The sequence below is a fragment of the Lepidochelys kempii genome, chromosome 7 (assembly GCF_965140265.1).
Source record: "Lepidochelys kempii isolate rLepKem1 chromosome 7, rLepKem1.hap2, whole genome shotgun sequence".
Lineage (NCBI taxonomy): Eukaryota > Metazoa > Chordata > Testudines > Cheloniidae > Lepidochelys > Lepidochelys kempii.
The window spans coordinates 20,906,566-20,927,255 of NC_133262.1; the positions used below are offsets into that span (position 1 = coordinate 20,906,566).

Sequence of the window (20,690 nt, forward strand, 5' to 3'; positions counted from 1 at the left end):
GAAGTTTTTGGAAAGCGTAGGGGACAATTTCCTGGTGCAAGTGCTAGAGGAGCCAACTAGGGGGGGAGCTTTTGTTGACCTGCTGCTCACAAACCGGAAAGCATTAGTAGGGGAAGCAAAAGTGGATGAGAATGTGGGAGGCAGTGACCATGAGTTGGTTGAGTTCAGGATCCTGACACAAGGAAGAAAGGAAAGCAGCAGAATATGGACCCTGGACTTCAGGAAAGCAGACTTCGACTCCCTCAGGGAACGGATGGGTCCGATCCCCTGGGGGACTAACATGAAGGGGAAAGGAGTCCAGGAGAGCTGGCTGTATTTCAAGGAATCCCTGTTGAGGTTACAGGGACGAACCATCCCGATGTGTCGAAAGAATAGTAAATATGGCAGGCGACCAGCTTGGCTTAACGGTGAAATCTTAGCAGATCTTAAACATGAAAAAGCTTACAAGAAGTGGAAGGTTGGACATATGACCAGGGAAGAGTATAAAAATATTGCTCGGGCATGTAGAAATGAAATCAGGAGGGCCAAATCGCACCTGGAGCTGCAGCTAGCAAGAGATGTCAAGAGTAACAAGAAGGGTTTCTTCAGGTATGTTGGCAACAAGAAGAAAGCAAAGGAAAGCGTGGGCCCCTTAATGAATGAGGGAGGCAACCTACTGACAGAGGATGTGGAAAAAGCTAATGTACTCAATGCTTTTTTTTGCCTCTGTCTTCACTAACAAGGTCAGCTCCCAGACTGCTGCACTAGGCATCACAACATGGGGAATAGATGGCCAGCCCTCTGTGGAGAAAGAGGTGGTTAGGGACTATTTAGAAAAGCTGGACGTGCACAAGTCCATGGGGCCGGACGAGTTGCATCCGAGAGTGCTGAAGGAATTGGCGGCTGTGATTGCAGAGCCATTGGCCATTATCTTTGAAAACTCATGGCGAACGGGGGAAGTCCCAGATGACTGGAAAAAGGCTAATGTAGTGCCAGTTTTTAAAAAAGGGAAGAAGGAGGATCCTGGGAACTACAGGCCAGTCAGCCTCACCTCAGTCCCCGGAAAAATCATGGAGCAGGTCCTCAATGAATCAATTCTGAAGCACTTACATGAGAGGAAAGTGATCAGGAACAGTCAGCATGGATTCACCGAGGGAAGGTCATGCCTGACTAATCTAATCGCCTTCTATGATGAAATTACTGGTTCTGTGGATGAAGGGAAAACGGTGGATGTATTGTTTCTTGACTTTAGCAAAGCTTTTGACACGGTCTCCCACAGTATTCTTGTCAGCAAGTTAAAGAAGTATGGGCTGGATGAATGCACTATAAGGTGGGTAGAAAGTTGGCTAGATTGTTGGGCTCAACGGGTAGTGACCAATGGCTCCATGTCTAGTTGGCAGCCGGTGTCAGGTGGAGTGCCCCAGGGGTCGGTCCTGGGGCCAGTTTTGTTCAATATCTTCATAAATGATCTGGAGGATGGTGTGGATTGCACCCTCAGCAAATTTGCAGATGATACTAAACTGGGAAGAGTGGTAGATACGCTGGAGGGCAGGGATAGGATACAGAGGGACCTAGACAAATTGGAGGATTGGGCCAAAAGAAATCTGATGAGGTTCAATAAGGATAAGTGCAGGGTCCTGCACTTAAGACGGAAAAACCCCATGCACAGCTACAGACTAGGGACCGGATGGCTAGGCAGCAGTTCTGCGGAAAAGGACCTAGGGGTGACAGTGGATGAGAAGCTGGATATGAGTCAGCAGTGTGCCCTTGTTGCCAAGAAGGCCAATGGCATTAGGGGATGTATAAGTAGGGGCATAGCAAGCAGATCGAGGGATGTGATTGTCCCCCTCTATTCGACATTGGTGAGGCCTCATCTGGAGTACTGTGTCCAGTTTTGGGCCCCACACTACAAGGATGTGGATAAATTGGAGAGAGTCCAGCGAAGGGCAACAAAAATGATGAGGGGTCTGGAACACATGACTTATGAGGAGAGGCTAAGGGAACTGGGATTGTTTAGTCTGCAGAAGAGAAGAATGAGGGGGATTTGATAGCTGCTTTCAACTACCTGAGAGGTGGTTCCAGAGAGGATGGTTCTAGACTATTCTCAGTGGTAGAAGAGGACAGGACAAGGAGTAATGGTCTCAAGTTGCAGTGGGGGAGGTTTAGGTTGGATATTAGGAAAAACTTTTTCACTAGGAGGGTGGTGAAACACTGGAATGTGTTACCCAGGGAGGTGGTAGAATCTCCTTCCTTAGAAGTTTTGGATGATTTAATGGGGGATTGGTCCTGCTTTGAGCAGGGGGTTGGACTAGATGACCTCCTGAGGTCCCTTCCAACCCTGATATTCTATGATAAGGAAATGTCAAGGTTTAAGCAACTTGCTCACAGCAAGTCTGTGGCAAACTAGGAACCAGAACCTGTCTTCAAGTTCTAGTGCTCTTCTTAAACCACTCCACTGTGCTGCCTTTTATATATAAAGTACCTTACCCTGGATACTAGTAATTCAGGTAATATGAACATGCCTCCTGAGAGTGAAGTATTTGAATGTAAATCTACAACTAAACAGTTGCCTTTTTCTCAGTGTAGTTTTAGTAATGAGCTGGTTTGTCTAGGAGCTAAAAGCTGTATGTCTCCCTGTATTTAATAGTCTCCAGAAGAGTTCAGACCAGCTGTGGTTACAGCACCTTTAGCATCAAAGCCCAGTTACAAAACCCAAACACACACACCATCTGAGAATTTTTTTTTAATAAAACATACAAAAGTTCAGCACTTCCATAGAAAACTATTTCAAGAGTCTCCATTATACAGTAGCTGAATGCTGGTTGGGGTTTAAGTTTGGAAAGTATCCGTTCAACACAGTGTTCCCCAAAAGAACACCATTTGAGGTACTGGAAGATATACTGCAATGATTAAGTAGCAGACAAACACTGCATAAGTTTATTAATTGACTATTTGTATATCCAGGCAACCTGCCCAAGAGCCTATTCCCACTGACTTCATTGGGGGCAGATTAGGGCCCTTGAGCCTTGAAACTGAACTGACAATGGCTGGATATCAACAGGAATAAAAGGGCATTGCCTAATGATTATTGTTCATTCAAGTAGCAACTACCCAAAGTTATATTTTACAAGCCATTCTTTTTAATAGTTTTGTGCAAAAAAAATTCAAAAATTGCCCCATCACTAAAGACTTGGATTCTCATCTTGTAGTCAACTTTTAAATAGTCCTTGGGCTGTTAGATAAGTTACTAATGCTAATAACCTTGGTAACTATAGTAACTGATTTTAAAATTACATGGTCTGATTCCTTAAACATGTTGACTATGTGTTAAGTGGATTTAAGGTCTATACCTTCCACATTCCTCAGCTTTGGTTTAGTTTCTCCTGTTTAAGATCCTGAGCAAACAAAAACCCTTTCTCAGATATATTCAAGTAAAATAAATAATGTAGCAAGGGGAAGGAACCTTTCTTGAAGTTCTTAACTGGACTTTAAGGGATAAGATTTTGAAAATCAAGGTTGAGGTCAATGAGCTACCATATTCCTCCATGGAATTAGGTATTCTTCTTAAACATCAGTTGTGCTTACAAAAGTGGAAGCACAGGAAAAAAGCAGGCTGAAAGACAGCCCTAAGTTGTTAGGAGCAAATACACTTAAAAATAATACAAAAGGGGTTCCAAAAACGTAAGTATTGGTGTTAGCAGAAAAACGTAAACATGAATTAGTGAGAGGTTAGATGTAGAGTTGCTTCTTCCCCTAACATGACCAAGCTTAACATTTAGGTTTACAAAACATTAACCAATTTTTTAATGATTAATTTCAATTAAGGTTTTTAAGTATGAGGCCCTTGCAAACCCCGAAGGAGAACGTTTAAATCCAAACACTACAGCTTATATAAGTACTCAGTTTGTTTCTCAGACATCTTTCCTTAGCCAAACTAAGTGAAATGAAAAAAATAAAGGGGGAAATAATCAGTTTTTAAGTACAGGAGTTTACATTAGTTTTACAGGTTACATCAGTTCTTAGTTTCAACCGGTTATGTTTTTTGACCTTAGACTATCCCTTTAAGCAGATGGAATTTTAAATCAGTTTTAAAGTTTTACAAAACAAGGTAGACATGCTAGCAATTTTAGGTGCCCAAATGAGACCGCTTCCAGGGTTCTGATTCAGTGAAGGCTCATCCCTTTCTGAAAATCAGGTCCGTTTAAAAGGTAAATTGAGCAGCCGAAATCCCTAGTTACTTTTGAAAACCTTATACATTATACCTGGTTTTCTAACTACTGAAAAATTAAATGCGTAACACAGCTTTCACTCATGTGAAAGCAGCATTTTGTCTATGAACATGCACTTCAAAACATTGTCAACATAAGTATATTTCTCCATGTACATAAGAAAATAAGAGGGAATAGTTAAATGAGAGGCAAACACACAAAATCTGGTAGAGATTGCACATCATGGATCGCATAATTAAATCTGTCCCTGTTCCCCTGTGGATAGGGCACAGCATTGCTCTTTTAATAAGTAAAGATTGGCAAATAGCAGTTAAGTAACAAATGCTACTTCCTCCTCTAAATACACAGAATATCACCCACTCCAAACTGCAGCTTCTACAGTTACGTTTTCCCATGGATGTGTAATAAACATACAAAAAATTGCACCTTTGTCTCCTACTGGACTCTCTGGTGCAGGGAGTCAAGATTCTGAACTGTAATGTGCCTTAAGCATGTCATAATAGCTTGAAACATGATAAATGCACTAGGATTCAAAGGGTTAAAAAAATAGGGTTCAAGTACAAGGGGAGAGAAAAAAAAGGAATTCTTCCATCATCACTGATGCTTCTTCGGTGGAACCCGGGATTTTGCAATCACAATAGGAACGGCAGACAGCAACCCAATCAGTAGAGCCCAGAGTGGGCGGTAGAAGAGCCACCCCACAGAAATAGTTAGCAGGGAGAGCGAGGTGGCTGTACAAAAAGCAAAAGCTTTAAGTCCAATATTAACCAGATCTCGAACAACAGGAAGCCAATCCACTGTGGGTGGGAAGAAGAATTAAACAGAAAATGAAATATTTGACAGTGTGAACAGCTGTAAGCTTTTATACTGCTAAAAATTTGTGGTTAGAGTCCACATCCAGCTGCCAGTGAAATCTACGAAAAGACTCCCATCCATTTCAATGAACAATGGATAAGGTCTTTCCACAGTCCTTTCAATCAGAGGATCGCAGATCACTTTACAAACACTGACAAGCAAAGCCTCAACATCTCTGGGAGGCAGTTAAGTGTCATTCCCCTTCTCTTCAGATAGGGGAAAGTCAGGGAAAGTAGTTAAATACCAGTTCCAAGATACAACAGTAATGTATGGCAGAGCTGGGAATAGAATTCAAAGCCTCCTAATGGCCAAGCCTGTCCCAAAGCTACAAGGCCATCCTTCTGCTTATGTATAAAATACATAGGACAGAGGTGTGTGAAAGTCACAAGAGGAAAGACTAGGTATAACTGGTCACATTTCACTGAGAACTGGAGATTGCATAAACTTCTCTGAAGAGTCTCAAGCATCGTGAATGTTTCTCTCAAAATATGGGATAGATGCTATTTCAGAGCAAGAGGTAGCTCTGGAATTCAATTTAAACAAGTTTAATGTAAAAAATGCTCTTTTGCCAAGTTTATTCTTGTAAAATTTGCCTTAAACTAAAATACAAAATTCAAGGACCATTTTTTAGTTCAGTGTCTGTACAGCGCCTAGCACAGTGGTGGCCTGGGACTCAAGGCATTACTGCAATACAAATCACAACAATTCAGACTTCAGGTACATAGCAGTTCTGTATTTGGAAACAATAGCAGGTCTGATAGAGCTGCATGGGGAAGTCTTTAAAGAACCTGCCCAGCTTGTGTTATCAGTCTGTGACTGGTAAGCACAGGGTAAGCATCCGCTGGGGACTAGACTGAGAGACGAGACTATGAATTGTGACCTAATCCACATTTCAAATTACATGGGTTCAAATCTCAAAGTTCTGATCCAGATTTCATACATCCACAAAGCAGATGTTTGGATCTGGGATTTTGGTTCTGATCTTTATTGATTTAGAAGCCAATTGCAAAGTTCAGATCCAGATTCAAATTCTGCACCCGCCAAAAAATTAATTTTTGTGTTTTGGTCATTTTGTCACTAGGATCCAGCATTTTGAGTCAGGTCCCGTCTCTAAACCGAGCTCTGTTTCTAGTAACAGACATACCCAAAGTGTGAAGGATTCTGGTCATAAGGTTGATGCCTACAAACATCGCCAGCCAGCCAGCTGCACGGAGACCCCAGGTCTTCATGGTGTTACTTTCATGCTCTTTTTGAAACACCTCCTGAAACCCAAACACTGTTATACATTGCCCATTTCTGGGGTTCCTTCAAGCCCCAAATCCTGCTGCTTCCTGAACCTTATGAATAAATACATCACAGGGGATCATGCTTGTCAATATTAATGCTTCCCAAGAGATACAGGGCCATTTGCAATACTATCTTGGCTACTAAAAGTGTAGCTTTTTTCCCCTCCCTCAACAGCAGCCCAACATGTTACAACAGTGGCCAAAGGGCAGGGCCAAGGCCATCTTTGTGGAGTCCTAACTTGGTCCACAACATTTTCTGTCACACCTTGTGATTAAAGGTGAGAACACACCTGAAAAGTGCACACGTGTTGTTGCTGATGAACTCAAATAAGGAGCATCCATTTCCCTACCAAGGAAGAATCAGATACACTAGTTTATTAAATGGTTGTATACACTTCTGTAAAGATTGCTGCCTTCTCTCTCTCCTTATCCAAACACATGCACTAAAATCAGCAACCTCCACTGGGACCAGGGAAAATTGTAGAAGATTTGCATATTAATTAATTGTGTTGTTTTTATTCAGAAGAGATGCATGTGTTTTGCTGACTAGAAATTTGGGCATGTTTCAAAAACAAGACACTGCCTAGCAAACAGTTTTAGTAAAGGAGATTTTCAGAACCACATGTACAACATTAATGAATTAAGTTCATACATGCTTTGAGATGCTCTGCAACTGCTTATAAAGATTTTATAGTAGGAAGACACCTCCTGGAAACTACTTGTATCCTATTTGGACCAATCTCTACATTGGTGGTGTCTCAGTTTCTGCTGAAGTAAAAATATATTAAGGGTCACATCTTACAACAAAAGTTGTTACTATTTCTTATCTCTTTCAAGACCAGCCTGAAGCAAGAGCCAGTTCACCAGCTTTTGGGAACTCAAATACTTGGCATCAAGGATCTTTGCAGCAAGGCACAAAACAATCACTAATGGAAGCCAACCTGCCAGGGGAGTAAGTGAATCATCAAACTGCTGGAACATGCAGGGTTTATTGCAACCCAGTTAATTGCCAGAGGGTTCCCACCCAACTGTACTAACAATAATTGTATTTCAAACCTTTAGGTCCCTTAAAAGGGATGGATTTTGGAAGGGGTGAGGATGGAATTACAGGCTTTAATTAAAAAACTAACTTATTTTAAAATATCACCTTTAGAAAGTATTTGGGTGATCATGAAACAAACAGATGGCAAACAATTGGGGGGGGGGCAGGGGGACAAAGAATGCCATTTACAACAGAGCTGTTGTAGCTGAGTTGGTCTCAGGACATGAGAGAGGCAAGGTGGGTGAGGTAATATCTTCGGTCCAACAACAGACATTATTGTACCTACAGTCGCTCTCTCATTTACAGCAGAAGGAAGCAATAGCAGAAGGAAGTTATTTTGTGTGGTAACTTTTGCCACAAATCACACTTTAATGAGCAGGAATGAAACAGCCTAACTGGCTACTGCTGATAGGGTAAGAGTACACAGCATTTGCATTCTTCTGAGGCAAAGTCAATGTTAGGCACACACAAAGACCAGGGTGGGGGGGATGAGGGAGGTGGACACAGGCTCACAACTGTCTTGTCCTCCAGCAGTGAGATTAGAGGCAGGAGAGGCAATACTCAGACCAGATTTCCTCTGTCCAGCATCAGACTGGTAACTTACCACCCGATCTTTCCCCTGCAAATGAAACGTGAAGAGGGAGGAAACTCACTGTCCCATTCCCTGCTTCTTGCTACCTCCTCCAGTTTCAATGCTAGCTGTCTCCAATAGTTTACTCATGCTGTGGGATAACTCACCTTAGCAGAGAGATCACCAGGATAAAGAATCTGCAGGACATCTCCAGACTTAGTTTGGTATGAAACCAACTGGTCCCCTCGCTGACGAGCAATCACGGACACCTTACAAGAGGCAGAGGAACCAATCAAAGAGCTTTACTCGTTACAGCACTGGGGCCTTAGGGAGCAAATCACTGGAGAACCTGAAGATTTACCACATCTGCTGGGCCCAGGTGGGACTTGTCTCCGCTCAGACCCGCATAGAAGAATGAAACACGAAGGTCTCCCACCTGGAAATACGTAAATCACAAGTTAATAAAAATTTACTTCAACAAAAAATTCCCAGTGAAGCCACTCTGCACGGGAACATCATGGGAGAATCATAGAATATCAGGGTTGGAAGGGACCTCAGGAGGTCATCTAGTCCAACCCCCTGCTCAAAGCAGGACCGATCCCCAATTAAATCATCCCAGACAGGGCTTTGTCAAGCCTGACCTTAAAAAACTTCTAAGAGAGGATGCTGTGCCATAAGGCTTTGCACCAGTATATGAGACAGCCAGGTAGGATTCCTGGCTTGTGATTTTTCCAGGCTGGGTTGGCAGAAAGTGAGGACTGCAGAGACAGCATAACTCAAGTCCCAAAGGAGAGCAAGCTTTATGCCACTTTCCCCTGTCTGATTTAGGAGTGGCAAGGATGGGCTCCCAAAGAGAGTTACAGCTAGCTATCCTCAGCCGCAGGCAGGCAGCGCCAGCCAGCAGTGACCTGGCTCACTCATTACTGCGTTCAGTTCACTTGCACTGAGTAGACCTAACTCAGACAGACCAGTTAGACACTAATGAAACCCACCTATGTGAGAATAGCAGTAGCCCTGCTCCTGTTTCTTTCCAGTTAAAAGCATCTTCTTAGCCTGTCAGTCTAACATACGGGAAGAAGACACTCAAGAAGAGAAAGAGGAGGGTAAGGGCAGGATAAGAAGCTCGTTTGATATACAGAAATTAATCACTCTTCCATTAGCTCTGCAGTCAGAGCTAAGTGGGCAAGCTGCTCAGCACTATGACATGCATTGATTTCAATGGGAGATGAGAGTGGTGTGCATCTTGCAGGATAAAACCCTACATTTTCTTCAATGAATAGATTTTAGTTGCTGCCTTGATGATCTCTGCAAAGCCCTTTCATCTTACTTCTGGACGCCTGGGATTCTCGCTGTGATAAAAGTAATCTTCTCTTCGAGTGATGTCAGCATGCGGATCCTTCAGTTTCGACAGGCTCATCTGCTTAAAGCTGTCAATTTTCTCAATAAGACCTAAGCAGAATAAAGAGCCAAATGTAGGTCTCAGGTGGTGCATTGACTTCAGGATCCATTGTGTTAGCCCTAGACAGCCATTTAAAAGTCTGCCATCCCAAAAGATAATGAACCAAAAGCCATCTGCAGTGCAATTCCAATGAGCTTAATGGTGTTACACCAGTGATGAACTTGACCCAGTGTGTATTTGTTATAATAAGTAAAAAACATCCCTTACCTTTTGAAAGAAAGAAACTGCCCACCTGGACATCAGGAGCAATTGCAGTGAAAGATTCCACAGCCATGGCACTTGGGGAAAAGAAATAATCTCTGTATAAATTCTAGTATTATGAGCACACTCTTGACCAACAACATAGAATACACAGAAGCACAAAATACTGATCCATGCTGACAGACAAAAACCTGTGAGTGTGAGAGTGTACCAGTGAGTTAAATAACTGCCATGATGTAAAGATAAATACATTAGAAGATTGTTAGGTGCTCAGATACTACAGTAATAGGACCATTAATAGTTACTAAGGTCAGAAGGGGCAATTATGATCATCTGGTCTGATTCCTGCATAACACAGGTCAGAGAGTTATACCAGGTGATTTTTCACATCTAGCCCATAACTTCTAGTTGAGCTAGATCATCTCTTTTAGAAAGCTATTTAAGACTTCACATGATGAAGAATCCATCACATCCCTAAGTAACTTGGTCCAAGGGTTAATTACCATCATGGTTTAAAAAATGAATCTTATTTCTAAGTCTGAATTTTCCTAGCTTTAGCTTCCAGCCACTGGATCTTGCTATGCCTTTGTGTCTGCTAAATTAAAGAGCCCTCTATCAGAAATCTTTTCCTCAAGTTGGTACTTAAAAACCATGATCAAGTCATAGTAGTAGCTGAAGCCCCAGTAATTTTGGAAGCACCTACACGTGCTTAATTTTACTACCATAAGTAGTTCCACTGATAACTCATGGCTGTAAAGCAAACCACATGTATAAGTGTTTGAAGGATCAAAGCCCAAGATACATACAGATAGAGCACCACCCTACAAAAGAAAGAATAAATTCAAAGGCCACATCTTTTCCCTACAAACTGTTTCTTAGAATTTGAGTCTCTCTTACACTTGTAATAGCTAATGAGGTGATAATGCACTTTGACACATTTAGAACTGACTTGAAAGATATAGGTTCTCATCAGAAAGGCATGAACTGTAAATTTTAGTGTTCAAATCGGTGGGTTTGAGTCAGGCATGTAACTCATTTACAATGGCATTCACAGCTTTTATGGTTTGCACCATTTGACTCTGGGCTGCTACGTATTTTATTGTTATTCCTGTGGCAGCCCTAGAAGCAGAATGTGATTTGATTTAAAATAATAATCTTTGGTTATTATTAATTATTAATTTTATAATAATAATATTAATAATATTTTATATTATAATATAATAATATTATTATTAATGGTTGGAAAATGTCAATAAAAAACAAAGGAAAACTAACACATAACAGTCCCTCCACCCTGCCATGTTTTCTGACCAGCTCTAAGTTATTTGCATAGCTCAGGGTGCCAATTTGTTAAAAATACATTGAATATATTGGAAACAAAATTCCACTTGCATAAAAATGCTTCAGTTTATGGGACACTTGTGAAAGTCCAAATCTCCAAAGCAAAGATGCAGAGATTTTTCAAAACCCCAAATGCCATTTTTCCCACCTATCCTTATAGACATTCTTTGCCACATCGCACCACTGGAAAATGCTCAGATACTACCATGATGAAGGTGGTATCAGAACCTGTACGGAATATTATTTGTATTACCATAGTGCTTAGGAGTTTGTAAATCAGAACCTCACTGTGCTAGGCACCGTACAAACACAGGACAAAAAGAAGGTCCCTGCCCCAAGGATCTTATAAGAATAACTCAAAAGTTAGTAAGTCAATAAGTCAAAATGTGGCAGCAGGGAGTAATTAAAAATAAATTATGCCTTGAGTGATTGACACAAACAAGTCTGTGATCTTGCATATGCTCTGTCAAAAGATGCAGGCACTACTGCATCTGGCATGACAGTCACATGAGATGTCATTCTATTTTTGTATTTTTAATAGCTCCATGCTTCATTGATGGATTATGAAAGTCAGAAAGGAATCCTTTCTAGTTTTCCTACTTGGAGGCAGCACACTCCAGAGGCACAAGAATACAGTTGGAAGTCAGGAAGACCCCTGCCTATTAATTATTAGCTAAAATATAAATAACTTAATCTTGGCTCCACTGTTGATTCACTGTGGTACCCTTGGGAAAATCCCCTCCCCCGCCCTGTCTGTACCTCAGTTTCCCCACCTATAAAATAGCGATAATTCTCACCTACCTCACAAAGAGCTGAAAGGACTAGTCAGTTAGCATGGGTATCAAATTCAAAAATATTATCTTACAGAAGTCAGAATTACCTGGGGTTTTTATGGCCAATCTCTCGATCAAAGTTTCTGCTGTTCACAACTTCTGATTTCCATTCAGTGTCTAAGGAAAATGGGATACAAGTTGGGAAGAGAAGAGTTAAAAACACTAAAATCAAGAATGTTCTGCTTAAATGCTACAGAAGGACTGACAAGTTTTAGGCAACGTGCCTTATACTTGCAGTAACATTCTTTACACCAAGGTATATATTTAAAAAAGGTACCATATATACACCTGCATCTCATGACATATTTATAAAGGAATGGAAAGATTTAGGGAAAGGCTACCTGGTGTGAAATCCTGACTCCACTAAAGTCAATGGGAGTTCTCAGACTGACTTTAGTGGAGCCAGGATTCCACCCCTGGTTCCCATCACTGGACGATTTCTGGCTGGCTGAGAAAGGAATAACTGTTCTGCTGGAATAAGTTGCTTCAGTGTGGTGATACAGCAGACAGAGAGGGGAAGAAGCCCCAGTAGGACACAATGTTGTGCTACTGTCTTCACAGCAAAGAAACACAAAGCAGCTTCTTGAGATTTTCAGCACTGGCTCTGGCAGCTTCCTTCTTACTCCTGCAGCATCATCATCTCTTCCCCCTTCTTTCTGTAGCTCATCTGCTGAATAAGGAAAGCTCCATATTTCCATGCAGGGACAAAGACAAAGCAAGGGATCCTCATTAAAGGGTGAAGTGAGGGTGCTTGCATGGAATGCTCTCATGTGTGACCTACTGACAACTATTGGTTGGAATACACCAGTCTATATTAGTTCCCTTCTAATGTAAAGCAGCTCCTTTAGCTCACAGCCACCAGTTCTGGTCCTGATATATCTCCATAGCAAGGAGCTCTGTATTCCAACAGGCTGATAGTATTTTTTATAATCATGTACATGGCTTGTTACATACCCACATTACATGCCCACGTGCTTGAATCAGGGACAAATGAGGCTCAGAGACTCAGAGTATTTGTTTTCTGCCATCGGGTAGCTCAGAATTGGAGGGAAATAATCCTCTCTACAGCTTCTGCCAGATGGGCATTATAGTTTTTGCCAAATGCTTGTCAAAAGGCGGAGGCACTCAAGATACTGGGCGTTTCCACTGGCTGATACCAGTGCCTGAGCAGTCTCTCAATACGTTGAACATAGAGCATGAAATACACATGCCATTCCTCCCAGTCACCCACTCGGACTATCCAAGCCTGAAGACATAGCTCACGAAAGCTTATGCTCTAATAAATTGGTTAGTCTCTAAGGTGCCACAAGTCCTCCTTTTCTTTTTGCGAATACAGACTAACACGGCTGTTACTCTGAAACCTGGGATTTGTAGGTTATTCATGAACAGCGTCCCAGTTGGTCCCCATCTCAATTACCTCATGGAACAAAGTCTCTGCCATTTGCTAAGGGAGCATGGAATGAATCTTTCCCTGTTCCTCCAAACCCCTTTCTTCTCATCCTAGCAGGGTACTATAGGACTTATTTTTAAATCCGCATGCAAACCCCATTTTGAATTCAAAGGGGGAGAAATGCTTTTGTACTGTGCACTGATGAACTTACTATATGAATATCTTGTTTCTTTCTTAACTTCACCATTCTCCTCATATTCTCTGCAGAAGAAAACACACAGCATGAAGGTCAGGACAGGGCCCACCGCACAAGTGAAACATACAGGAAGCCCATGGGAAATGAAGCACAAGCCAAACTTATCTTTAGAATGAAGTAAACGTTTCCCTAAATAATAGATTCTGAACAGCAAGGTTGGGGGGATCCTGCAGACAGGTATCATGAAGTGGCACACACCCTGCCTTTCCCCTATAGCTAACTGGAAGGGAGGCGTCCACTAAATTAGTGCCAGGGAGCCCAATATGGGAAGGACTGAACCACTGCCCTAAACCAAGGACTCTTACTGGCATTAGCATCATATGCACATTATAGGTAGTTACTCTTATGGCCAGGTGTAGAGTATAGATACCTATTCTAGAGTAGAGACAGTACCCAGCTAGCACAGGTATAAATAGCGGAGTAGACAGTGAGGCACAACTATGGCGAGTAGGGCAGAGATTCCTACACACTGTAGGGTTCAGGGATATACCTTACACAGCTCTATACCACACCCAACCAGTGCCTCCCAGGTCTAACACTGCTGCCTCCCTGCTGCCAGAGCCTTTCCCTCCTGTAGTGAAAGGCTCCGGCAGCGGGGAAAGGCTCTGGCAGAGGGGAGCTACCAGAGCCTTTCCCCGCAGCTGAAGCCCTGCACTGTGGCATGCTACACACTGCAGCGACAAGTGCGGATGTAGCCTGCCTTTCACTGCAGTGCGTAGCTACATGTGTGGTGCCTGTACTTTACACAGTGCCGTAAACGCAGACTCTCTCTAAACTGGGGACCTCTTGTTTTCTGCATCTTCAAAATTTTCTAGATGATTGTTTTCTGTGTGTTATGACAACAGTTTCCCAAACAGTGAGTCCTGATTCCACACCCAAAGCTACAGACATCCATAACGAGGTTTTTATTATAACAAATTACGTGTTGTTGTTTCATGTCAGTAAAATAATAAAATAAATAATAATAATAATGCTTTGCTCTTCTATTGCACCTGTCAGCAAAGCAGCTAAAAGACCTTTCCTACATTCACTCTTGAAAGCTGCACAGCCCACTGGGAGGAAGGTACCACTAAGATTATTACAGACAAATTCCAATGAACTGAAAGTTTTGGATGACCCTGAGACATTCAAGAAACTGGAATTTACAGAAATTAATTTTGGTTTTTATATGACTGTTGAAATTGCAGGGGGGAGGGGAAGAAGAAGTTTGGATAATCCCAAATTCAGACACGGTTTTTCCTGTGTAGCCATTTTATAGATGGGCAAATTGAGACAGAGGGAATTAAGTGATGTGCCCAAGGCCACATACTGAGTTACTGGCTGTTGGTAGGGCTGAGAATATTACCCATGAATCTGGATTCCCAGGCCTCTTTTCTAACCAGTATATCACACTAAATATATTTTAAAACATTTTAGGTTATGTTCAGAGCATGGTATTGACTAGACACTTCCATAGAGTTTAAGGTCAGAAGGGACCCTTAGATCATCTAATCTGTTTACGTTTCACCTAGTTACCCATTCATTGCATTCCAGCCAATGATCAAGGGCTGTAGTTTACCACAGAATTCACATTTTAAATTGTGGCTTTTATTTGTTCTAAGAAAGTTCATCATTATTGAGCTTGAGGGGAGGAAAGGAAGAATCTATGTTTAACATGGAGAGGTTTCCAGATCCAGCAGAAGCCATTTAAAATGCATTTACTTTTTGGCGAAGGAGGTCAAAAATGAGCTTGTGCCTCCATTCTGGAGTTTGAGAGTTCAACAGTGGGGAGAGTTCAGCTGGGTGATACCAGAAAGCGTTCTATACTCTGCAGCTAGACTTTGCGCTTAAAAAACTTAAGACATCAGGAGCAATTGCTTCGAGATTAGGGGCTGCAAAATGATGAATGCAGGGAGAAGTCCTAGGCCGGGGTGGCCAACCTGTGGCTCCGGAGCCACATGCGGCTCTTCAGAAGTTAATACGCGGCTCCTTGTCTAGGCGCCGACCCCGGTGCTGGAGCTACAGGTACTGACTTTCCAGTGTGCCCGGGGGTACTCACTGCTCAACCCCTGGCTCTGCCACAGGCCCTGCCCCTGCTCCATCCCTTCCTACCCCCTCCCCGAGCCTGCTGTGCCCTCACTCCTCCACCCCTCCCCCCGCCTTCTGCATGCCACAAAACAGTAGATCCAGAGGGAGGGGGAGGTGCTGATCGGCGGGGCTGCCGGTGGGTGGGAGGCACTGGAAGTGGGGGCGGGGGGACTGATGAGGGGTTACTGTCGTATTACTGTGGCTCTTTGGCAATGTACATTGGTAAATTCTGGCTCTCTCTCAGGCTCAGGTTGGCCACCCCTGTCCTAGGCAATACTGAGCCACAAAGACCCATGGGAGTCAGCAGGGTTCCGCAGGGGCACATCCGCATTGATCAGTCTGTAAAATCCTTAGTGCCACTTTTAAAAAAAAATTGATTTCTATACTTTTTAGAAAAGTGTATTCAACTGTTTTTGTAAATTATAATAAATTATGCATGTATAGATTCTACTGACATTGCCTACAACAAATTAATATTCCAGGAGCCTATGGAATTGTATCAGAAAATAGAAGGTAAAAGCCACAGCTGTATCTTAGATTGCAAGAGGTCTGATATAGTACTATATGAGGTTAGGGGGTGGGAAAACATTTCACCTACTGCTGGAGGTTGTTGGGATTCTCTTAAGACTCTGCTCCTGCAATGGGGTCCACCCGCATAGAGCTCATTACAGGATTGGGGCCAGAATCACTAAACCAAAATTAAATGTAGGGAAAATTAAAGGAAACTGAAAACTCAAGGGCTCTTGGGTCATCACGTTACAACCCCCTCCCCCCCCCCCCCAAAAAAAACACACACAAAAAAACGTTAATTAGCCAGCACCTTTTCCTTAAATTGTAATTGGATTCTGGTAAGAAGTAAAAATAACGAGCCTACGACTTACTTGGAGTCTTCATATTCTACCCACTGATACATTTCCACCTGACGTTTCAGTTTGACAGCGTGGATGGAGAGCCCATAGCTGGGATCAAACAAAGGCTATTAGGATATAAATAAAATACAAGTCAGTCTAAAAAGCTGTATCTCAGATAACTCCAACTTTTTATTATTGATTCCAGCAGAGCAGATACCTGTAAATTTATCTTGGCGAAATCTCAGTTTATTGTGATGAAAAAGTAAAGGGGGTGTCATGTAAAATTTTTCTTTCAAAAACACTCTGAAATAAAAATTAAAAGAAAAAGGCCCTGGTGACATGCAGCAAGACAGACGATGGAATAAAAGTATAACAACGCATCAGGAACAGTTATTTCTCTGCATTTCTATGCTGTAGCTTCTTTCATCTGAGGATCTGGAAGAATTTTACAAACATTAACTAAGCTTCCCAAAATCACGTGATAAGATCCATTTTGTGGATGAGACACCACATTTATCACTGTCAAAAGTATGTGAAATTCCATGAAGCCACAGAGATATCTCAGTGATGGACAGACTGTACAAATCTTTTTTAAAAAGGGAGCACTACACCCTATCTGCTTATACCACTGGTGAATTTGACCTGAAGAAACTGAGACAGCAAGTCATTGGCACAGCAAGGAAATAGAACCAGGAATCCTGGTTCACACTTCTAACCATTAAACCATGCATGAACCCATTTGAAGAGAAACTTTTATTCTTTTCTGCCGGCTGCTTTTCCATCACATTCTCTCTTTCAAAAAGAGCTGACAAACAACATCACTATCTCTGGAATAACCAGAAGATGCACAGCCTCTGCAATGCAAGATCCTCAGGACTTTGTGTCTTCAGGAATGCACAGCTGGCTCCCAAACACACAGCACAGGAATGGGGAGGAACATTTTCAGATGGGAGGTTTACAGCCCACAGTAATATTTCATATCAAGGATGCATGGGTTTAATCTGGCGGTAAAGAGTTTTTCTTCCTTTTAGTTCATGCATTATTTTCAAACCAACTATTGTTTACCTACCTTTGATGTTCTAAGGGCACCCGACAAGTGCACTAGTTTTCCCTCGTTCTGTTGGGACACACTGTGAATATTGTCAAGAGGGACCACAAGAGAAAGCCCCTCATCAAGGGAAGTGGCTGTCTTCAAGGCTCGTCCCTGTAGTCAATTAAAAAAGAGAAAAAAAACCATGTGGAGGTATAGTCACACACTGCCACTTTGTGTTAGTTTAGTAGGCGTTGGAGCCACAGCTTCCATTCAGTGCTAATAGGTTCGGCCTCCATGCATGTAACCAAGGAACACACCTGCACTTCCCAGCTGTCGCAATCTTATGTCTGATACTTGAGAGTAGTACTTATTTGTGAAACTAACCTCACCGATGTTAGTGGAACTACTCATGTGCACAGGGATTACTCCCCTGAGTAATAGTTTGTGGGATAATCAGACTAGCAATAGCAGGTGGCACCCTTAAAAAACAACCACCACCCACTACCCATACATGTAGCTCTACTGAAGAAAACAGAACTGCTCCCGATTTACACTAGCATGAGCTATCAGCCCAGCAATGCTTATGTATGTAACACTCACAATTACTTTGATGGACATTGCAGGCACATACAAGTTGAAGGCTAGGACCCTGAAATTATTCCTCACCTTTTACCTTACCTGTTGTTTTTGAATAACTGCAATGGTGGTACCATTGTGAGTCTGTTCCACTGTCCAATTGTTCTGATTTATGATCTAGCAATTTTTTCTTCCCTTATCTCCTAAACCTGTGAACAGTTCCCTTCCTTCATTTATACATTGATGGTTAGAAAATGTTGATGAAAATCTGAAATGAAATTTCACAAAATTCTGCTCCCACCCCAAAGTTTCCAACCAGCTCTAACTATAAATACCTTCAGGATAACAGATTATGGCCTCAATCCCACAAACTCTTATGTATGCAATTAACTTTACAACCATGAGTAGTTCTGTTGATTTCAATGGGACTTCTCATGGTACTAAAGTTGAGAACATGCATGTTTGCAGAAGACAGGGCCCAAGATTATCCTAGGAATTAATCAAAATAGATCTGCCCAGTTTGGCTAGGTGCATTAAGTTCCTTTCATGTAAGTACAATGAAGCTAGCTGAAAATTTAGCCTTGCAATATACCAAGAGAATGAGGAAGCAATGAGAGAGTAAAAACCAGGCTGGATAAAAATGATCACCCCTGCTCGCTGATGGTAAGTCATTTTCTGAGACCGGTGAAACAAGTCAGCTAGATAACCTCCAATTCCCATATTCAATAGTGATTCATTCTGTGCTCCTGCAGCACATCAAGTCCCTTCTCACTACAACTGCCCCTCAGCTGTACAGCACAAAGCAGAAGTTACATACACAGAGGAGGTGCACTAGCACATAGCAGACACATGTAAGTCCAAACAAACTCTTCCAATCACACTTGTCATGTGCTGTTGACCCACCTTTCTCCCCACTTCCCAATCAATCCACTCCTCTGCCAATGGATCTTATTTTACTCAGTCATATCCTATCTCTATTCTCCACACTCAGTTCTAGATAAAATCTCCATATACAGCTCTGCCATCCCATATCATATCCCCCTGTAACACCCCCACCTTCTAGGGGGTGTTACAGGACCAAGGATCAGGCTACAATTCAGGCTCTTCCACATGCATGACACCTCTCTCAAGTGTAAATTAATAATGAATCCTGGAGACAATCTGAACTGTTCAGCAACCTAGTGTTACAAATATTTTAGCAAGAAGAGCTTTGTCTTGAATAGCATTGGAGTTTGGGCATAGAGGTGAACAAGGAATTCAAAAGTCAATATTGTTTTACTTACCTCATTGGTAAAAAGAAGGTAGAAAGAGAGAGAAAATGCCGCAAGTCCAATTAGCATCCCTCCAGCAGTGTCACTGAGTCGCTCCAGAAACCCTGGCTTGGGCTCACTTGTGATTTTCACATGTTCTTTCTTGCTGCTTGTGTCAGAGAACTGATAAAGAAAAACAAACACTAAATAACTTCTTAGCTAAGGCAGAAATTGCTTTGCCACTCACGGGGTCCCTTGTTTAAAAGGCGCATCTCCTGATTTAGAGCAAACCTGATCTCTGTCCCAGTTAAACATTTGTCTCATCTCACTTTTATTACTTTTAGTTATTTATACCAGAAAAAACTGTAAATAAACAGAGGTTTATTGAATAAGGTAATTTACACAATAATAGCCCAGTGTATTCTTTAAAGCTGCCTGAGATACGGTTTGTTAGGTTTCTCATTTTGTGTCAATATCACATATTTGGGCCTTGGCAGGTTCAATTATATTCCTGGTGTCCCTGCCATATAAAAGTGGAGCTGAGACTAACACATAATATTTTACATCACTATGGAATAACTGAGTGTTTTTCAAAAGTAAAGACCTCTCTCCCTCTTATGAAGCATCTAGGGCAATAAATGGAGACAGCTGATTTGATCTAAACACATATTATTCTATTGTCTTCAGAGTAAAAGCAAGGTAATATTGGAGTGGAGGCACTCGGTATTTATGTTGGTGGTGAGGAATAGCTAGAAACAGTTTGATAATTGCTTTAGGTAGCTAAATAAGATTCGCAGGTTTGGGGATGTTTTTTAGAAAATGCTCAGGAAGGGAGTGGCCCTCCCACCACTTTCTGTTCCGATCTGAGCATTGGCTAGAACACCATTTTTATATCCTACATGCAGACTGACTCTTACATCCACACACACACTTCCCGCAGCACCATGAAGCCACCCAGCTTAAACACAACACGGGAGAGGGGCGAGGAGACTCCGAGGTGCCACCGCAGCCCGGAGGGAGAAGCAGCCAGCGGGCAGGGGCGAGTCGGCAGCGGGGTTACGGGGCGGGAACGTGAGTTGTTCCCCACCCGGACTCACACACTTACATGCCCGGACATCTTCAGCCTCAGCCGGGCGCGGCTGAAGCCCGGGCTAACGCAGCAGAGACGGGCCACCCGCGCTGAGCTCGCCCCGCCAGGCTCCGAGCGCAGCGAGAAACTTGCCGCCCTAGGACACAACGTCGCCTACAGAACTTTAGCCCGGCAGCTACGCCCCAGAGCAAGGCATGCTGGGAAGCGTGGTTCCAAACTGAGAGTTGGCGTAGGGCATGCTGGGAAAAGTAGTTTCAAGCTGTGGCGCCGCCGTGGGGCCTGCTGGGAAATGCAGTCCACGCGCGCGAGAAGGGTGCTTCGGGCGAATCCGAGCCGGGACAGCTCGCTGTCACAGGGCCCGATGGGAAACGCAGTCCTGTT

The 20,690-nt window shown here is 42.6% G+C and overlaps 1 protein-coding gene across 3 annotated transcripts; it reads right to left on the reverse strand.

Moving 5' to 3' along the window:
* Window positions 1-2,707: 2,707 nt before the first annotated feature.
* TMEM43 (transmembrane protein 43) lies at window positions 2,708-20,515 on the reverse strand. Of its 3 annotated transcripts, XM_073351310.1 has the most exons (12): window positions 20,325-20,514; window positions 19,253-19,402; window positions 17,430-17,564; window positions 16,391-16,485; window positions 13,398-13,447; window positions 11,844-11,913; window positions 9,629-9,699; window positions 9,290-9,411; window positions 8,324-8,398; window positions 8,130-8,231; window positions 6,208-6,325; window positions 2,708-5,005 (listed from the first exon to the last, which is right to left on the reverse strand). In XM_073351310.1, the coding sequence occupies exons 1-12, from the start codon at window positions 20,334-20,336 to the stop codon at window positions 4,803-4,805; spliced, it is 1,203 nt and encodes a 400-aa protein (XP_073207411.1). In that variant the 5' UTR covers window positions 20,337-20,514; the 3' UTR covers window positions 2,708-4,802. The 3 variants fall into 3 exon arrangements, with proteins under 3 accessions (XP_073207411.1, XP_073207413.1, XP_073207412.1); XM_073351312.1 differs by lacking the exon at window positions 6,208-6,325 and having other exon boundaries at window positions 4,827-5,005; XM_073351311.1 differs by lacking the exons at window positions 2,708-5,005; window positions 6,208-6,325 and adding an exon at window positions 7,724-8,010 and having other exon boundaries at window positions 20,325-20,515.
* Window positions 20,516-20,690: the final 175 nt, after the last annotated feature.